The 18,682-nt window shown below is 36.0% G+C and overlaps 1 protein-coding gene across 15 annotated transcripts in view; it reads left to right on the plus strand.

The window, feature by feature from the left end:
* ZNF644 (zinc finger protein 644) overlaps positions 1-18,682 on the plus strand; it is a 116,493-nt gene that overhangs the window by 67,167 nt on the left and 30,644 nt on the right. For 5 of the 15 annotated variants that reach the window (XM_081224084.1, XM_081224085.1, XM_081224087.1 and 2 more), the window contains one exon: positions 11,994-12,079. The exons of 9 other annotated variants lie outside the window; for them this stretch is intronic. In XM_081224084.1, coding sequence (XP_081080210.1) covers positions 11,994-12,079 — 86 coding nt within the window. Of the gene's footprint in view, positions 1-11,498; positions 11,657-11,993; positions 12,080-18,682 lie in introns of all 15 variants that reach the window. One more of the 15 variants, XM_081224095.1, reaches the window with a different exon arrangement.

The following is an 18,682-nucleotide window of genomic DNA, read 5'->3' on the forward strand; positions in this document are numbered from 1 at the left end:
TACCAGATATTAGTGTTTGCATGGCATATCATTTTCCATTCCTTTATTTTCAGCCTACTTATGTCACTGAATTTGAAATGAGTTTCTTGTAAGCTGTATATAGTAAGGTTGTGTTTTTTGAATCTACTCTGTCATTTTCTTTCTTTTGACTGATATATTTAGATTATTTACATTTAAGGTAATTTTTGATGTTTTTTCTGGTTGTAGTTACTCTTTTCTTGCCTTAGGATGGGTTACTTAAACAGTTTTTTAAGGGTTCCCTTTTTTTTCTGTGTGCAATGCATTTTTTTTTTTTTTTTTGTGGTATGCGGTCCTCTCACTGTTGTGACCTCTCCCATTGCGGAGCACAGGCTCCGGACGTGCAGGCTCAGCAGCCATTGCTCACGGGCACAGCCACTCCACGGCATGTGGGATCTTCCCAGACTGGGGCACGAACCCATGTCCCCTGTACCGGCAGGCAGACTCAACCACTGCGCTACCAGGGAAGGCCTGCAATGCATTTTTGATGTCTCTCTGTATGTCCTAATCTCTCTTTATAAAGACACCAGCCAGACTGGATTAGGGCCCACCCTAGTTACCTCTGTTTAACTTAGTTACCTCTTTAAAGGCCTTGTCTCCAAATATGACTACATTCTGAGGTACTGGGGCTTAAGGCTTCAATATATGATTTGCAGGGGAGGTGGGGTGGAGATGTAATTCAGTCTCTAACAGTAAGTTTCAAGTGTTCTCCTATGTAACTGAATTAAAGAGTTAAATGAAATTATTTGGAATTGTTTTTTTTCTAACCATTTTAAACCATCCTCTTAGAGTGTAATAACAAGGTGTAAGGCATCAAGTCAGATATGTAACTTTCAGTTTGCTGTGGCAAGTAGGTATGCATCTGTGTCATCTGAGAGGTATATTAAAGTACTTAGAACAAAAGTCGTAAATCTGGGAGAGAGTTATAGCCTTGTTTTATATCATTTATGATACAAATTTGTTTTAAAAATTCATTTTGACCCATTTTAATTATCATTATGATATTGTCATAAATAAACAGTAAATGTTTGTACTATATGCAAAATTTATACAAGTCAATCTGGAGATAGTTACTGTTTAGGCACCTGAAAGCGAATGATAGAACAGTTAATGTTGTAGAAATTTATATTATTCATATGTAGTAGAAATAGTAGAATTACTAATAGAAATTAGTAGAAATATTAAATAAGCTTTTATCTTTTGTGCACACAATGATGACTAGGGAAAGGCTACCCAGAAACATGCAGTATGTCTAGATAAGACACTTGAAGTTAATAAAAAGAAAGTTTGCTTTGTTTAATTACCAAAATTGACTGATTGCAGGCTTTATTATTCACTTATAGGTAGTCTGCTTTATCTGTATCTCTTCATTAGTATTCAGTCACATTCTAGTTGCTTAAAAACACAGTGTATATAACAAAAGACATGGTGCGTGTCCTCTTGGAACTTCAGTTCAGTGGGAGATACAATGATAATATCAATTGAATATTTGAAAGATATTAGTGCTCTGAAAGGAACAGTTCTTCAAAAGCATATGATAAAGGAACTTGACAGAGTGTTTGAGGAAACCTTCCTAGAGTAAGGGATGTTTAAGCTTTGATCTGAAGGAAGATTATGAGCTAAGGTTAACTGAATTTATGTGATAGAGGGCTGGGGAGAGGAGGGCAGAGGATTCCAGACCAAAGAAACTCCATCTGCAGAGGCTCTGTGATGAGAAGGAATATGTTGGGAAATTTGAGAGGGCCAATGTAGTTGAATCCCTGAGAACTGTTAGGAGGAAAGTGTGTGACAAGACTAGAAAGGTAGGCAGGGCCCAGCAAAGCCATTTCAGCTATGTTAAAAGATTTGGGGTTTCCTCTGTCTTGAGACAGAGGAAAACGTTGTGTTCCACAGAGGAGTAATGAACTTGAAAAGATCACTCTGCTGATATATGTGAGGAATTGGTTAGAAAGGAACAAATAGATCCATTTAGAAAGCGCAGATGCATTAATTTTGTAAAATTCTTTCTGCTTATGATAGTACACACAAAAAAGTAGTCATTCCAGGTACTGTTTTAGGTAACAGGGGTGTATCAGTGAACAAAACGTAAGTCTCTGCCCTCAAAGAGCTTACTTTGTAGCTGGGAAGAGAAAACAGGTAATCAAATAACTATGTCATCTTTCAGGTATTAGTAAGTACTGTATTAGTACTCACTATTAGTAAGAAAAGTAAAACCAGATAGGGGGGATAAAGAGAGACTGAGAGTGCTATGTTATTAAGGATGGTCTAAGAAGGACTGAGGAGGAGATAACTGGCACTGAAGGAACTGATCTGTACATATCACATATATTTGGAGGAAGAATTCCAGGCAGAGAACACTGAGTACTAAGTACAGAGTATGTGGGGCCTGGTCAAGGAAGAGCAAGGAGGCCAGTGTAGCTGAGGTACAGTGAGAAGAGTGAGAGTGTTAGGAGATGAGGTCTAGGACTAAGTGCATTATAGTTGGCTTGGATGTGAACTATATAACAATTATTACTTTGATATTTTATATATATAGCTTTATACTAAAATTTAGTAATTTCTTTTGCTGGTAATTGTTCATGAAATTAAAATAGTATTATTAAAGTTCTGGACTTAATTCCAGTGTGTGGAGTGGGGAGGGGGGTTCCCCCACACCACCAAGCATTTCTCCAGATACCAGTTGGTGTCCTACAATTCAAGTCAGTCCTGACACTATCTACCCAGAGACAGCATCAGATTCCACAATAAGGGTTTAGTCCTACAAGACTACACTCCCCCTCTGCCCAGTCACACACACACACTTCCGATGCCATTTGCAAGCCCAGGTTGTCACCTATGCTTCTGACTAATTGGCTACAGATAGGAGGTTGTCACGACCCTGTCCTTGGACTTCAGATGCCAGTTTCAAGTCCAGGTTTTTACCTGTTCTTCTGGCCAACTGGCTCTAAATCAGAGCTTCCCATGACCCCCTCATTGGGTTCAGTTAATTTGCTAGAGTGGCTCACAGACCTTCAGGAAATCCATTTGCTCACTAGATTACCACTTTATTGTAATAGGATATAATTCAGGAACAGCCAGATGGAAAAGATGCATAGGGTAAGTATGTGGGAAAGGGGCTCAGAGCTTCTATGCCGTTTTCAGGTAAGCCCCTCTCCCAGTACCTCCATATGTTCACCAACCCAGAAGCTCTCTGTACCTCATCCTTCTGGGTTTTTATGGAGGCTGCATCACATAGGCATGATTGATTAAATCATTCACCATTGGTGATTGATCCAACCTTCAGCCCCTCTCCCTTACCTGGAGGTCAGGGGAGTTGGGCTGAAAGTACAAAATCACACAGTTGGCTCCTCTGGCAACCAGTCCCCATTCTCAGGTGCTTTCCAGAAGTCTCCGTTAACATAACAAAAGACACCTTTATAGCTCTCCTGATTTAGGAAATGAAGGATTTTAGGAACTCTGTGCCAGAAACGGGAAGACCAAATACGTATTTCTTATTATAAGTCACAGTATCACAAATATTCTATCATTTAACAACTTTCAAGAGCTATTTCTATCTTCTTTTTAAATAAAAATATAGTCTTATCAAAAATACACAAATACAGAAGAGTAGTGTTGCTGCTTGAATTTCCTACCCCCTATACAAACCCCAAATTCACATGTTGAAGTCTTAATCCCCAATACCTAAGAGTAGTACCTTATTTGGAGATAGGGTCTTTTACAGAGGTAATCAAGTTAAAATTAGGTCCTTAGGGTGGATCCTTATCCAGTTATGACTGGTGTCCTTATAAAAAGGGGAAATTTGGACACAGAGACAGGTATAGAGGGAAGACAGTTTGAAACAAAATAGGAAGATGATCTACGTATGAGCCAAGGAGAGACCTGAAATAGATCCTTTCCTCGCAACCCTGAGAAGGGATCAGTCCTACTGAAACCTTAATTTTGGAGTTCTAGCCTTAAGTCACCCAGTCTGTAGTTCTTTGTTACAGGACTGCTAGCAAACTAATACAGGTATTAACTAAAAAGCAAAAGTTTCTTTTTTTCTCTATTCCGATTCTCCTCACTCTCTCCCAACACTTAACAAGGGTAGCAGATTGTTATGAAAGCTTTGGGTCTTTTACTGTATGTGTTTTATTAATTCTAGAGCAACTTAAGTCTTTTAAGAAAATATGGAATTAAAAAACAAGCAACATACACCTGAAACTAACACAACATTGTAAATCAACTATACTCCAATAAAAATTTTTTTAAAAGAGCAGCAAAAAGTAAAGTCTAAGAACTATATTCATAGTTACTTACTTTCTATGAAAAATTTAACTTTGAAACTGTAAGGCCATCTCAGTAATACATAAAACTTCTTTCTTAAAAGATTGACCTATTTTGTTTTGTTTTAAAACTTTTATACCAAGATATTTCACAGTCTTATTTACTTTAATTTATTACTTTATTAAGATTGATTTTTCCATTCCAGTATTATATTCCATTATAATCTTTTCTATTGCTTCTGCATGGTATTTTGGAAAAAGAATTTGCTACCACTTGGTGGCACTACTTGGCTTAAAAATGAATCAGATTAGCTAGTGGGAAGCAGCCACATAGCACAGGGAGATCAGCTCGGTGCTTTGCGACCGCCTGGAGGGGTGGGATAGGGATGGTGGGAGGGAGACGCAAGAGGGAGGGGATATGGGAACATATGTATATGTATAACTGATTCACTTTGTTATAAAGCAGAAACTAACACACCATTGTTAAGCAATTATACTCCAATAAAGATGTAAAAAAAAAAAAAGAATCAGATTGTCTGCTGTTAACTATGCCATCCCACTTAAATGACTAAATTCAGAGGGCATCTATTTGATATTAAGCAACTTAATATTATAAATGTTTGGTTCTTATTTTGTAAATAAAATAATAATTGGTGTTGTAAAACTGCATTTTATTAAAATGTCATATGGAATATAAAACAAACCAAGTGGGTTTCCCTGGTGATGCAGTGGTTGAGAGTCTGCCTGCCGATGCAGGGGACATGGGTTCGTGCCCCGGTCTGAGAAGATCCCACGTGCCGCGGAGCGGCTGGGCCCGTGAGCCATGGCCGCTGAGCCTGTGCGTCCGGAGCCTGTGCTCCGCAACGGGAGAGGCCACAACAGTGAGAGGCCCACATAACGCAAAAAAAAAAATTAAAAAAATAAAAAAATAAAACAAACCAAGCCTTAGTTTGATGGGGAGGGAAAGCATACAGATTTTTGATAGAAACCTCCTTTATTTAGTCCAGGCATTATTTATATTCTGCCTTAAACCTCTGTGTGTCTAAATTTTAGAAAAATATATTTTTAATATTAGAAACAAACATCTTCAACTTTCCTTTAATATTAATATTTTCTAAGGCGTGTATTTTATTTTGTCTTATATAAAACTAAGATAGTAGATTTTTTTAGGTGATCAAAATAAATGACACATGTAGGAAAACAAATTTAAAGTATATTTTATTATGTCTTCCTGCAACATACTAAAAACTCAGGCAGTCATTTTTAATATATTTTATTTGTTTTTTTTAATTAGGCAAAGGATCTTGAAGTGTAAGATGTGGAAAGTTATGATGTCCCCAGACATGATTTTTACTTCTAAACAACTGATATATAATACCATAATAGCTAAAGTATTTGTGTAATTTTTGTTTTCTGGGTTGCATATACAGCATATAAAAGGTAATGCCCCATGGTTTGTTTTTTGTTTTTTTTTTCCTCTTTCCAGGCCGCGCCACGCGGCTTGCAGAGCTTAATTCCCTGACCAGGTATCGAACCTGGTCCCCCCACAGTGAAAGTGCCAGGTCCTAACCACTGGACCGCCGGGGAATGGACCGCCAGGAATTCCCCACCCATGTCTTTTTCAAAATTGAAATATAATACATACAGGAAACTGTACTAAGTATACAGCTGAGTGAATCGTCACAAAGTAAACACTCCATGACCACCATAGATCAAGAAATAGAATACTGCCAGCAACCAGAAGCCTCCTATGCTTCCTTCCCCAAGCACTCTCCCTTTCCCATTTCCTGGAGTAACGACTACCTGGCTTCAAAGATGATAGCTTTTTTTTAAACCTATTTTTGGACTTTTATAAAAATAGAATTATATAATAGTAGTATTTTGTCTCTGTCATGTTTGGGAGATTCATGTATGTTATCAGCTACCAATATAACTGTAGCTCCCTTGTACTATTTTATCACCATTTATCTTTTTACTGTTTGACATTTGGACTGAGTAATGCTGTCATGAACATTCCTGTAAATGTTTCATGGGGTACATGTGCAACATTTATGTGGGATATATACCAGAAGTAGAATAACTGGGTCATTGGTGTATGTATGTTCAAATTTAGAAGATAATGCAAGAATTGTTTTCAGAGTCATTGTACCTATCCCATCAACAGAATATGAGGATTCCTATTGCTCTGTAGTCTCACCAGCACTTGGTATTAATAGCCTCTTTAATTTTAGCCCTTCTGAAGGATACATTTCCGTGATTCCAAATGAAATTGTGTACTTTTTCTTGAATTTATTGGCCATTTGGATATCCTCTTTTTTATTATTACTATTTAGCTTTCTATATTACTGATTTATAGGAGTTACATATTTTATGGATGAGCCCTTTTTTTTCCTACTGGAGTTTCTGTTCTTTTCCTTCTGTTTTTAGGAGTTTTTATATATGCTAGATACAAATCTTCTGTTAGTTACTTATGTTAAAAAAATGTATCCATTTTGTCTTGACTTTCACACTCTTAATGTTATCTTTTGATGAAAGGAAGATCTTAATTTTATTGTAGTCTGATTTATCATTGTTTTCCTTTATAGTCAATGCTGCTTGTGTCCTGTCTAAGAAGTCTTTCTCTGCTCCAAGAACATGAATGAAGATATTCTCTTATGTTACCTTCTACTATCTATCCTCTAGTGGTTCTCAGCTAGAGGCAGTTCACCCTGCCCTCATCCCACACCTTCCACCCCATGGGTAGGACATTTGGCAGTGTTCAGAGACATTGTTAGTTTTCACAACTGGGTGGATGGAGTACTCCTGGCATCTAGTGGGTTGGCTAGGGATGCTACTAGACATTCTACAGTGCACAGAATGCTAAGTATTCTACAATGCACAAAACAGTTAATGTAGCCCAAAGTTTCATTAGTGCTGAGGTTTAGAGACACTGTCCTAGAGGCTTTATTATTTTGCTTTCTACTTTCTACCTAGAATTGATTATTGTATATTACTTTGTATATTGTTATGATGCATTTAGATTTACCTTCTACCTAGAACTTATTCTAGATATTATATGACATATAGAGGTCACCTTTTCTTTTTTTTTATGGATGTACATTTTATGCAACATCATTTGTTGAAAAGATTGTTTCCCAGCTGCTCTGCAGTATTAACTTTGTCATAAATCAAGTGACCATATATGTATGAATCTGTTTCTGGGCTCTATTTTTTTCCATTGGTCTACTTTATCTACCCTTGCACCAAAACTATGCTGTTTTAATTAACATGGCATTATAACAAGTCTTCATGTTCAATGAGGCAAGTTTTCCTACCTTGTTCTTCTTGGCTCTTTGCAGTTCCATATAAATTTTTACTGTCACATTGTCAGTTTTACAAAAATTGAATTGAGAAGGAGTTGACATCTTTATGTTATTAAATCTTCCAGTCCATGAATGTCATATCCTTTCATTTATTTAGGTCACTGAGTCTCAAACTCTGTGTTCTCAAGATCCATTTAAACTCTAAAAAAAACTTTTTTTTAATCTGGTTTTGGGGAACAAGAATATCCTATTAAATATTTACATAAATAATTTTGTTTTGGGGAACAAGAATATCCTATTAAATGTTAACATAAATAGTATAATTTTTTGAAAAATATACTTTCCAAAACAAAATTTAGTGAGAAGAATAGTGTTACATTTTTGCAAATCTCTTTTATGTCTAGCTTGATGGAAGACAGCTGGATTCTCATACCTGCTCTGCTTTAATCCGTTGGGATAGCACAAGTTATATAGACTCTGGAAAACTCTGTTGTACACCGTGAGAGAATGAGAGTGAAAAAGGCAAATAAGGTCTTATTAGTAATATTATGAAAACTGTTGTGATTTTGAGAATCCCCTGATAGGGTTTCAGGGACCCCCAGGGGTCCACAGATCACACTTTTGGGAGCTGTTGCCCTAGAGATTGCAACATGCATCCTTGACCAGTAAGAGTCTAATTAATTTACCTTATATCTTTTCAGACAATGTGAGGAACCTAAAACATTTTAATTCCATTAATCACCCCCCTCACCCTTTTCTCAGTTTATTTGCTATAATACTCACCTGTTTTTAACTCCATATATATATATATATATATATATATATATATTTTTTTTTTTTTTTTTTTTTTTTTTTTTTTTTTGCGTTATGCGGGCCTCTCACTGTTGTGGCCTCTCCCGTTGCGGAGCACAGGCTCCGGACATGCAGGCTCAGCGGCCATGGCTCACGGGCCCAGCTGCTCCACAGCATGTGGGATCCTCCTGGACCGGGGCACAAACCCGTGTCCCCTGCATCGGCAGGCGGACTCCCAACCACTGCGCCACCAGGGAAGCCCCTCCATATATATTTTAATCGCCATGAGACATCATCATTGTCTTATGTCAGTGTTTTAGGTTTACCCAAGTTACCAATTTTAGCGCTTTTTATTTCTGCCTGCATCTTGAGTTCTCCACCTTCAATCATTTCCCTTATTTGAAGAACACCCTTTAGTGTATACTTTGGTATAGACTTGTGCTGAGAAATTCCTCTCAGTTTCTGTTTTCTGGTCATGTTCTGTATTTCACCTTCACTTTTTTTTTTTTTTTTTTTTTTTTTTTTGCCGTACGCGGGCCTCTCACTGCTGTGGCCTCTCCCATTGCGGAGCACAGGCGGCTCTGGACACGCAGGCTCAGCGGCCATGGCTCATGGGCCTAGCCACTCTGCGGCATGTGGGATCTTACCCGGACCGGGGCACGAACCCGTGTTCCCTGCATCGGCAGGTGGACTCTCAACCACTGTGCCACCAGGGGAGCCCTCACCTTCACTTTTGAATGACAGTTTTTCCTGGTTAGAATGCTGGGTTGGCCATCATTTTCTTTTAATTAGGCTATTAACCCTTTGTGTTCTGGCTTCTGTTGTTTCTGTTGAGAAATTAGGTGCTAGTCTTGTCAACATCTTCCAACCAAAAAGACCAGCAAAGAACACCTGTAGTTGAACATGGTTTTTACTTGTTGAAGTGAAAGATTCCTCATAGTATAGTGAATTTTGGGGTGTCTTTTTAAGAGGGTATTAGAACCTATAATAGGATTGGACTTTGGTTGGGTAATTTTAGAGAGGGGCTAACGAAGTAGAAGTTTGCTCTAAATTAGATGTTGTCAGAACATGGGCACATTTGACTGCCATCTTTTTTTTTTTTAATTGAGGTGAAATTTACATAACATGCAGTTAATCATATTAAGTGTACAATTCAGTGGTATTTAATATATTCACAATATTATGCAGTCACCAGCTTTCTCATTTCAAAGGTGTTTCAACACCCTGTATCTGTTAGGTAATCATTTCCAATTACCTCCTTCCACTATCACCTGGTACGCTTTACTTTCTGTCTCCATGGATTTACCTATTCTTGCTATTTCAAATGAAAGGAATCATACAATGATTCTTTATGTCTGACTTCTTTCACTTAGCATATTTTCGAGGTTCATCCAAGTTGTAGCATGTACTTCATTTCTTTTTTTGGCTGTTATGAATAATGATGCTGTAAACATTCATGTACAATTTTCTGTGTGTACGTAAGTTTTCATTTCTCCTGGATATATATCTAGGAGTTGAATAGCTGGGTTACGTGGTAATTCTTTGTTACCTTTTTTAAGAACGCCCCATGGTTTTCCACAGCAGGTACATTGTTTCAGTTTCTCACCAGCAATGTATGGGGTCTCTGTTTCTCCACATTCTCATCAACACTTGTTATTTTCCAGTTTTTTTGTTGTTGTTGTTGTTTTTAATTAAAGCTATTCTAATGGGTGTGAAGCGGTACCTTATTGTGGTTTTCATTTCAGTTTTCTTAATGACCAAGATGGTGAACATCTTTTCATGGGCTTGTTAGCCATTTGTGTATCTTCATTTGAGAAATGTCGATTTAAGTCCTTTGCCTATTTTAAAAATTGGGTTTTTTTTCTTTTTGTTGTTGAGCTGTTTATATATTCTGGATATTAAACCCTTACCAAATATATCTTGATAATGTCCTTTGCACAAAAGTTTTGGTGAAGTCCAAGTTATCTATTTTTTTTCATTTGTTCATCATGTTTTTGGTGTCAATTCTAAGAATTCATTGTCAAATCCAACATCATAAAATCCATCCCTAAGCCTTATTCTAAGAGCAATAGCAGTTTTAGTTCTTATGTTTATATTGTTGGTCCATTTTGATTTAATTTCTGTAGACAAAATGAGGCAGGGGTTCAGCTTCATTTTTTTACATGTGATTGTTCAGTTTTCCCAGCACCATTTGTTGAAAGACTGTTCTTTCCCCATCGAATGGTCTTGGCACCTTTGTTAAAAATCAGTTGGCCATAGATGTTTGGACTTATTTCTGGATTCTCAAATCTATTCCATTGGTCTATATGTCTACCCTTATTCCAGTACCACACTGATTACTATAGCTTTGTAGTAAATTTTAAAGTTATTATGAGCCCCCCTACTTTATTTCTTTTTCATTGTTGTTTTTGCTCTTAAGGGCCCCTTACAGTTCCATATGAATTTTAGGATCAGCTTATCTGTTTCTATTTAAAAAGGCCATTAGAATTTTGAGCAGGATTGCATTGAATCTGTAGATCACTTTGGGAAATATTGTCATCTTAACAATATTTTCTTTTCTAATCCATGAACATGGGATGCCTTTCCATTTATTTAGGTCTTCTTTAATTTCTTTCAGCAGTGTTTTGTATTTTTTCAGTGTATAGGTCTTTCAACTTCTTGGTTGCATTTATTTCTAGGTATTTTATTTTGAATGCTTTTGTAAATAGAATTTTCTTAATTTCCTTTTTGGATCATTCATTGCTAACATAGAGAAACACGATTGATTTATGTTTGTTTATCTTATATGTGCAAGTTTGCCGAAGTTGTTTATTATGTTAGCTCTAGTAAGTTTTTTGTGTGGAATCTGTGGGCTTTTCTATACAGGCATACCTTGTTTTATTGCACTTCACTGTATTGTGTTGCAGATACTCCATTTTTTACAAATTGAAGGTTTGTGGCAACCATGTGTTGAACAAGTCTCTTGGCACCAGTTTTCCAACAACATTTGCTCACTTGATATCTCTGTTACGTTTTGGTAATTCTTGGAATATTTCAAACTATCAAATAGCATTGCATGCTACAGAGAAATTGTTAATGAAAGAGTCAATCAATGCAGCAATCTTCATTGTTGTCTTATTTTAAGAAATTGTCACAGTCACCCCAATCTTCAGCAACCATCACTCTGATGAGTCAGCAGTCATCAACACTGAGGCAAGACCCTCCACCAGCAAAAAGATTACAACTTGCTGAAGGCTTGGATGATGTTTAGCATTTTTTAGCAATAAAGTATTTTTAATTAAGGTATGTGCATTGTTTTTTTTCGACATAATGCCATGGCACACTTAATCGACTGTAATTGACTCTGGAAAAGCCAGGGGACTGGGGTCCCCATCATCTGCACAGTCGAAAATCCAAGTATAACTTATGGTTGGCCCTTCGTATCCAAGGTTCCAGATCCACGGATTCAACCCACCTCAAATTATGTAGCACTGTAGTATTTACTATTGAAAAAAGTTCGCTTATAAGTGGATCTGTGCAGTTCAAACCTGTGTTGTTCAAGGGTCAACTGTGTAGTGTAATCATAACTTTTATATTCACTGAGAAACCAAAAAATTTGTCTTGTCTTTCTTTGTTGCAGTATTCCCTTTATTGCAGTGGTCTGGAACCAAACACCTGATATCTCCAAGGCGTGCCTGTGTATAGAATCATGTCATCTGCAAATAGGTAGTTTTACTTCTTTCCAATTTGGATGCCTTTTACTTGTTTTACTTGCATAAGTGCTGTGCCTAGGACTTCCAGTACAATGTTGAATAGCAGTGGTAAAAGCAGGCAGCCTTGTCTTGGGAGGAAAATTTTGTCTTTAATCATTGATGAGTATGATGTTAGCTGTGGGTTTTTCATGGGTACCTTCTATCATGTTAGGGAAATTCCCTTCTAATTCGAGTTTGCTGACTGTTTTTAATCATGAAATAGTGTTGGATTTTGTTAAATGGTCTTTCTGCGTCTATTAAGGTGATTGTGTAGTTTTATTCCTTTGTTCTATTAATATAATACATTGCTTTTCTTATATTGAACCACCTTTGCTTTCCTGGAATAATCCCACCCAATTATGATTATAATCCTTTTAATGCGCTGTTGGATTCAGCTTGGTAGCATTTTGTTGAGGATTTCTGCATGTCTTCATAACAGTCTGTCATTTTCTTTTGGTATCTTTGTCTGGCTTTGGTTTTAGGGTAAAGCTGGCCTCATAGAATGTGTTAGGAAGTAGTCCCTCTTCTGTTTTTGGAAAAGCTTGTGAAGGATTGATGTTAATTCTCTAAATGGTAGAATTTACCAGTGAAAGCATTTAGTCTTGGACTTTTCCTTTTTGGGGTTTTGGGAGGTTTTTGATTACTGATTCAGTCTCATTTCCTAATTATAAATCTGTTCAGATGTTCTGTTTCTTCTTGAGTCAGGCTTGGTAATTTGTGTTTCTAGGAATTTGTCCATTTCATCTAAATTATTTAATTTGTTAGTATTCAGTTCTAATATTTTGTTATAATCCTTTCAGTTTCTCTAAAGTCTGTAGTAATATCCCTATTTTCATTTCTGATTTTAGTTATTTGCATCTTCTCTCCTTTTTTTTCTTAGTAAATTTCTTTGTTAATTTTGTTGACCTTTTAAAAGAATTAACTTTTTATTTGATTCTATTTTTATATTTCCTTATCTATGCTCTAATATTTATTATTTTCTTCCTTCTTCTGGCTTGGGTTTAGTTTGCTCTTTTTCCAGTTCCTGAAGGTATAAAGTTAGGTAATAGATTTGAGATCTTTCTTCTCTTTTAGTGTAGGTATTTACAGCTATAAATTTCCCTCCAAATACTGCTTTTGGGACATTCCATGAGTTTTGGTATGTTGCGTTTTGTTTTCATTCATCTTGAGATTGCCCTCTTAAGAAATCTCATCTGTAGGGAAGGCAGGCTGAAGCTGAGATAAACATAATTGGTAAAGAAGGTAGCAATCAACTCATTTAGCAAGGGAAGGCGCTATTTGGTAGTTTGTGTTACACAGTTACCTTGTCTGAAGTCGATATTCTGTGAGATATTTTTATGTTCAACAGAACAATATGATTTAGCTGAAAACATCAGATTAGTTCTCGGACATTAGGAGCTGCTTTTTTTCTTTCTCACTCTAATTACTGTCTCTTTGTGTAGTTATTCTTTTTTTCTATGTCTACTTTTAAGATGTTCTGTCTTTTATCGTCATCAGTTTTACTGTGATGTATCTAGGTGTAGTTTTCTTTCTGTTTATGTATCTTAGAGTTCCTGGTGCTTCCAGAAACCACAGCTTGATGTCTCTTGTCAGTTTTAAAAGATTCTCAGCCATTATCTCTTCAAGCATTGCTTCTGCCCTATTTTATCTCTCCTTTATTTCTAGGATTCCCATTAAATGTGTGTTAGATCTTTTCATTGTATCCTTTTTCGGGTTCCTGTCTTCATTTTCCATCCTTTTGTCTCTCATTGCTTCATTCTGGATACTTTATTCTGACCTTTTTCTAGTTCACTAATTAACTCTTAGTTGTATCTAATTTTTAGTTTTGTTGCATGGTGGCCAGAGAATGTGCTCTATGTGACTTCCATCTCTGTTGGAAATTTCTCTGTGGTCATTATAATATATAGTCAGATTTTGCAAATCTGTGTTTTACAAATCTGTGTTTTGAAATAAAAATGTCTGTTTATTGTTGTGTAGAGTTCTCTATATATTTGATCAGTGGTCTTTAAAATTTTTCTTTGAAATGTCCTCTAAAAGAATTTTGACAAACTGTGGCATTTTTAAGTTGCATTTGTAATTTTTGTCACAAAGTGAAAGTATTTATCAATGCTTATATATTGTATACATGCTTTAAATCTAATTTCTTCAAAATCTTTGCACTGTAGATGTAATTAATTCAGCTTACAGAAAATGTCTGCCATGTAACTTATATAACAAAGCCAGTCTTCACAGCTAAATCAGAGTGACCCTTTCTCAGTAAAAACACAGCTTCCCTTTTTTTTTTTTTTTTTTTTTTTTTGCAGTACACGGGCCTCTCACTGCTATGGCCTCTCCCGTTGCGGAGCACAGGCTCCGGACGCACAGGCTCAGCGGCCATGGCTCACGGGCCCAGCTGCTCCGCGGCATGTGGGATCTTCCCAGACTGGGGCACGAACCCGTGTCCCCTGCATTGGCAGGCGGACTCTCAACCACTGCTCCACCAGGGAACAGCTTCCCTTTTTAAATTCAATTCACGTATCATACGTGTCATTGTTGACAACCTTCACATTTCTGAATTTTTATTCTTAAGATTGGGGATTGGGGAGGGAGGGGAAAGTAGGTATGGAGAGGAAGAAGGTAGAGTGAGAGACAGACACTGGAATCTTGCCTTGAGTTGTTTTTCAGTGAATTGAGACTATGTGGCCTTTCTGTATCGTTTGCTTTGCTGCCATGGCATTCTCCTTAAGAAAATCTGGTATTCTCAAACCTTTTATTTGGTTCCCCAGAAGTTTTTACACATCAGAGCAATGTACAATATCAAGGTTCTGGGTGGTGGTACCCTTCTAGATACATGAGATATCCAGCTAACAAGACAAAGATCTGTGCCCTTGAAACTTAGTATTATGGGAATGATGCACAAACAATAACTGTAATTAGTAAGTATATTATGTAATATGTAAGAAGGTGATAAATGTTACAGGAGGAAAAAGGGTAAACTAGTGTAAGTGTATTTAAGAATGTCAGCAATAGGGAAGTGAGTGAGTTTTGTATGTAATGTTAACCAGAGTGGTCCAGGTAGGCATTATTCAAAAGAAAATGGTTGAACAAAAGCAAATTAGATGAGGAAGTTTGCCATGAGAGTACCTGGGAGATAGAGCATTCCAGCTTGTGGAATTTTCAGTGCTAAAGCCTTCATGTGGGAGAGAATGTGTTCAAAGAATAGCAAGAAAGCCAGCATGGCTGGAACTGAGTGAGCAAGTTGGGGAGAGGAGTAAGAAATGAGGTCAAAGAATTACTGGGGGAAAAAAAGAGTTACTGGGAAGGCTCTTCATAGCACCTTTTACAGGGTATTATAAGGATGTTGGGTTTTTTCCTTTGAGGGAAAAACAGAGAGCTATTGAAGGGTTTTGAGGAACTTGATCTGTCTTAGGTTTTAAAATGGTTGCAGTGTTGAGAATAGATGGTGGGTGGGCAAGAGTAGATGCACTAAGACCAGATTAGGAAGCCCTTGAAGTAATACAGGGGAGAGATAATAGTGGACCTGGGTGTAGCAGTAGTGAGAGGCAATTGAATTCTGGATGTAATTTGAAGATGATGGCAATAGGGTTTCCTGATGGTTTGGATATGAAGTGTGAATTAAAGAGAATAAGGAAGATTACTCCAAGGTTATTGGCCTGAACAACTGATGGAGATGGAGAAAGTTGCAGATTTGTGTTTGGGAATCTTTCTTTCATAAAGTGAGAGAAAGGTGATCTTGGAAGAGGAAAACTAGAATATTTTCCTTGATCTTTTGACTTTTGGGGAGAAGTGTTTAAAGCTTCCCTTTGTGACTATCTATTTGTCAATTTCTCCTAATACTTGTAAGTTTATAATTTATATATTTTGTAGGCATTTTGTTGTGTGCATAGGGGTTCGTGAATAATATATCTTCTTGGTGGATCATGTACTTTATTAATATATAATATTCATTTCTAGCAGGTCTAGTGCTTTTGCCTTAAATTCCATTTGATTTTTCTGGCAGTAGAGACATCTATTTTCTTTTCATTAACATTTGCCTAGTTTATCTTTTCATCACCTTATCTTTCTTTTTATAAACAACATATAGAATACTTATGTTGTTCCTATATGTTAATTCTATACTTAAAAACAAAACAAAAAATAGGAATGCCTTTTTCTTAATATATGAACTTTTCACATTTATTCTGAATAAACTTATTCTGAATACTGATATGTTTGGACTTTTTTCTACTTTCTTATTTTTATTTTCTCTTTGCTTTGTTCTATTGTTGTTACTTTTTATATTGGATCAATTTTTTTCCATTTTTTAATTCTATAGATTTGAAATTATATATCTTATTTCGCTATTTTAGTTGGTTATCCTTAACATTTTAACACACTTTTAAAAGATTTTCTTTTGATCATTTTCCAGTAGTCAAAACTCCCATGTTGAAATCTTTTGGGGATCTTATTTCCCATATTATTAACTAGGAGGGCACTCAGGTGCAGGCCAGGAGTCCATCTATGGTCCACTTCCAGTCAGTATGACAAGTCACTCTGATCCAGCATGATTATCCTGAACAAAAAAGAATACATGCTTCTCATTTCATAGGAATCCTTTTTGAACAACTGTCAACAGTTATTAGATTTAGTTGCATGTTTTACTAGTTTAATTGCTCACTAATGCTTATTGATTCTTCTTCATGTATTCTTTTCTATCTGTGCCTGAATATCTCCTTGAGTAATTCTCTCATCTGTAGGTGATAAACATTTGGAATCCTTGTTTGTCCAATGATGTCTATATTTTGTTGTTATACTTGAATGCTAGTTTAGCTAGTTATAGAATTCTGGGTTAAAAAGTATTTTCACATCTTTCACCATGATACTGGCAAAAATTGTAAGAATGTGGGGAAACAGACATTCTTATACATTGGAGGTAGACATGCATATTGATAGAGATTTGGGGAAATGATTTGAAAATGTATATTAAACAAAAAATTCACATGCAATTTTAAAGGATCTACATTATCAAAATAAAAACATGACTCTAGGGCTGTCTATACAAGGATACTTATTGTAGCATGTGTATGATATAATACCATTTCTGTGAAGGTAAGCACAAAACAAATACATATGTATATATGTTTGTATGAATAAGAAAAAGGAGTAGTAGGATACACCAGACTATTACATTGGTAATTGAAGTGGGATATAGTGGGAAAGGTAGAGGAGATTGCAACAAATATGTTCTACTTATGTAATTTTTTCCAATAAATTTGATTTTTTTATATGTTCCCTCAAAAGCCTGATGACACTACTGGTGATGAATTGTGTATCCTTGTTCCTTTGTAGATAGTCTTGTTTTTGTTTTTGTTTTTTTCTGGAAATGAGTAGAATTCTTCCTTTTATTCTTAGAGTTCTGAAATTTCCCCCAGGACTTCTCAAGTGACGTGTCTTTTTCTTCATCCTGCTGAGCACTCATTGAATGCTATTATTCTGAAGATTTCTGTGCTTCTTGAGTTCTGACATTTTTTTCTATTGTGTCCTCTTCCCTGTTCCCCTGGTTTCTTCTATAATGTCTACTCATTATGATTTGTGGGTCTAGACTTTGTGTCTCTTTTCTGTTGTTTTTTTTTAATGCTGTTCCTACTCCCTTGTAAAAAAAATCTTTCTATTGGAAGAATACCTCATTTCATCAGCTTTATTCACTCTGTTCTTCACCTCACCTGTTGAGAGTTGTTTTTGTTTTTTGAGGTTTTTTTTTTTTTTAGTAGTTTTTTATTTCAAAGTTGTCAGCCTACTGCTACTGTACTTCTTTATTTAAAATACAATAGTTTATAGAATCTGAGGATATTAAGTATATTTACTTTCTCTTTTTATTCTTCTAGTGGTTAACCTAATTTTAACAGACATTTAAATTTATATTTCAATCACTATTAATAAGTATTCATAACCTTGTTGTTGTGAAATACACTTAGCACATGAATTTTAGATCCCTTCACACACACAACCTTCTGAGAAAATTTTTCTGAAATGATAGGTAGGTGGTAAACTTACACACTGTGTGCCCTCAACCTGAATGTTGTATAATTTGTCTTTGAATAGGATTGTATCAATATAGTCAAAGTAATTTTAATTCCAAACTTTGAAATTATTGCTCCATTGATGTAATAGTCTTGACAGTGAAAAGTCTGATGTTATTCTGATTCCTATTCTTTTGTATAAAACCTGTTTTTAGTTATTTTGTTTATTTGTTTGTTTTATTTGAGATTGTGGTCTCCTTTCTTTCCAGAGCCCTTGTCTATAACTGTTCAAGTTTATGGTTTTATTTGTCTACATATGTCTCTCTCTTCTAGTCCTTCTACTTTAATTTTGTTGGCATTTTACAAGAGAGAAAGATAAATTCATGTCCTTGATATTCTGAAAGGGATCAGGAACTCTTAGAAACTCTTGAATCCTGAGTGGCCACTTCACGTCTTTTTTTCCTTAGAGCACTGGGTCATGCACTGTAATTCCCCTCTTTATTGCTTATTGAATAGTAAAGCCCTGCCTTATCCCCACAAGACTGGTATTGTTCTAGAACCAGCAACTCTTAAGATAT

The sequence above is a fragment of the Mesoplodon bidens genome, assembly GCF_964165515.1.
Source record: "Mesoplodon bidens genome assembly, chromosome: 2".
Taxonomy (NCBI): Eukaryota; Metazoa; Chordata; class Mammalia; order Artiodactyla; family Ziphiidae; genus Mesoplodon; species Mesoplodon bidens.